This window comes from Manacus vitellinus, unplaced genomic scaffold (genome assembly GCF_001715985.3).
Source record: "Manacus vitellinus isolate BGI_N305 unplaced genomic scaffold, ASM171598v3 ctg7180002434254_pilon, whole genome shotgun sequence".
Lineage (NCBI taxonomy): Eukaryota > Metazoa > Chordata > Aves > Passeriformes > Pipridae > Manacus > Manacus vitellinus.
This window is the reverse complement of record NW_021938580.1, coordinates 1-2,479: the sequence shown is the minus strand read 5'-3', so window position 1 is coordinate 2,479 and position 2,479 is coordinate 1. Positions and strand designations below refer to the sequence as shown.

The following is a 2,479-nucleotide window of genomic DNA, read 5'->3' as shown; positions in this document are numbered from 1 at the left end:
CTTTAGCAGTTATTTTCTTAGCGATTAGGAGAGAGAAATTAGGAAAGGGAGACAGTGAGCATTCCCACATTTGAAGTATATAACTTGGGGAGTGGTGGACGACACAAAATAGTTTTCGTCATACTCCCTTTGGAAATTACTTGTGAGGAATTTTAGTTAGGAAATCACTGTTTTCTATATGACAAAACACACAGACACTATTCAAGGAAAGGGATAAACTTAACAAAGTTAACCAGTGGTTTGTTGGCTTTCCCCTCTCTCCCCAAAGAAATGCATTTTATCTTTCTGTCCACTACCTACAAAATTCAGCTTCTGGTGAAAATATGCATTTCTAAGAAAGACATCATCAGCACAGAGGAATCTCAAAGGGGTTTGAGACTTCTTCTCAACAGGTGCTGAGTTTAAGAATGAGGCAGAAAAACAACTAGGCATCTGCCAAAGCCAAACTGTATTTTTAAATTGAAGGCTGCCCTCTGGAATAACTTAAAATAGCTCTCTGTCTTAAGAGAGGTTTATGATTAACAGATATACTATTTGTACTTTCTACTAGGGCCTGTTAATGCCCACGTTTGGGTCTCCAAATTTTCCACTGTGTACTTTTTGTCTGGAGAAAACCTTGGACTAGAGATAAGGCCATATCCAAAAATGTATTTCTAGCAGCTCCTGCTTCCAGTCAACCTGTCTGGGCTTGAGGCTGAATCAAGACCATGAAGTGCCTGCTGTTTCTCGCCTTTGTTGGGGCGGCTGGTGAGTATGTTTTTTACTTCTATTTCTGTAATGTAAAAGGAAGCTGATTTTCTGAGCAAAATGGCAAGGTAGCCTGTTGTGGGAAAGCCACACCTCGTTTCAACCTGCCGAAGTTTCAAGGCAGAGTCCTGCAACTTCTGTCTTCTGTTCGCAATTGCTTGTGTCAAAACATGGGGAATGAACACCTTCACAGGGGTTCCTGACCCAGCAATGCAGGAATGTGTCCATAGCTCAAGAAAAAGACTCCCTCTCTCTTAAGAAACACACAGATAACAGTTCTGGCCCAGGAAGCCCTAAAGCAGCTGTACAATTTTAGACTCTAGGCGGGCGCTTGCTCCAAGGAAATGGCACCGTGGACTTGTTTTGTACTTTTGTGTTCAGTCCACTCTTGACCATTTCTGCAGACAGGATCCTGGGGAAGACACACCTTTCCTCCGATCCATCAAGCAAATTTCTATGTTCTTCTGTTCACTCAGGGTGTAGCTGGACATGCTTTAGTTGGTGACTCGTGAGACACCAGACTAAGCCTGATCACCTTATTGGAGGGTGCAGCAAGTGAATGTCCATTGCACTTGCTCACCACTGCTACCCTGAGTTTTATAGAAGCACAACCTCCAAGTGGGGTGCACAAGGTACCTTAGGCCAGGTGTTGACATGTGGCACTTCTTATCTCCCAGTTGCCTTTCCCACCATCGCTGAGGATGATGACGACAAGATCGTGGGAGGCTACACCTGTGCAGAGAACTCTGTTCCCTATCAGGTGTCCCTGAATTCCGGATATCACTTCTGTGGAGGTTCCCTCATCAGCAGCCAGTGGGTCCTGTCAGCTGCTCACTGCTACAAATAGTGAGTGGAAAAATTCACATTCTTCTCCAACTGACTTCTCTCTTCCAGCTCACTTCTAGCAGGAATTCAGAGTTATGAGATACAAATAGGGAAGTGGCTCTGTTGTGACCTGAGACAGCCAAGGGATGGATGGCTCATTCAGGAAGGTGGGTTGAGGCACCCAAAAGGGTATTTTCCTTCTGCAAATGTTTCTGTCAATGCAGAGCACTTTCTGAAATGACAATGGAATAATCGAGAAACAAGTTACGGGCTATGATTTCTTGTCCATTCCATGAATCCAGCTAAAGCAGGGTCACTGCAGAACAGGAAGAGCAATGAGGTCCGGCTGATGAAGGTTTGCCTTATTCCAGAATGTTTCTATAAATCACTGCAATATATTCCACTGCCATCTATACATAACCCTACAGAAATCCACCACCCCTACTGGGAGTGGGTAAAGATCTCAGCGTGGATTCTCTTGGCTTATGCAGGACAAGAAAGATAACCCACCCAAAAGAGCTAGTGGGGCAGCGATGTAGAAGCAAGGGCATCAAGTGACAGAGAGGTTTCTCTTAAGCTGTACAAGGGTAGCAGAAAAGTACATGCCGTGCCTTCTCTTTTTTGCAGTCGCATCCAAGTGCAGCTCGGGAAAAATAACCTGGCCCTGACAGAATCAACACAGCTGTTTATTAACTCAGCTAAAGTCATCCGCCACTCTGGCTACAGCGCCTATACCCTGAACAATGACATCATGCTCATCAAGCTTGCCACCCCAGCCCAGCTCAGCAAGGCTATCCAAACAGTTCCTCTGCCCACCAGCTGTGTGGCCGCTGGCACCACTTGCCTGATCTCCGGCTGGGGCAACACACTCAGCAGTGGCAGTGAGTACTCTGTGGGAATGTACAGC

At 45.6% G+C, this 2,479-nt stretch overlaps 1 protein-coding gene across 1 annotated transcript; it reads left to right on the top strand.

Annotated features, from left to right (window-relative positions):
* Positions 1 to 707: 707 nt before the first annotated feature.
* On the top strand, positions 708 to 2,472 carry LOC108640047 (trypsin I-P38-like; the record flags this gene model as incomplete). Its single annotated transcript, XM_029958727.1, has 3 exons — positions 708 to 747; positions 1,425 to 1,593; positions 2,200 to 2,472. Coding segments are annotated over exons 1-3 (482 nt in total), but the record flags the coding sequence as incomplete, so codon positions are not given.
* Between the last annotated feature and the right edge of the window lie 7 nt (positions 2,473 to 2,479).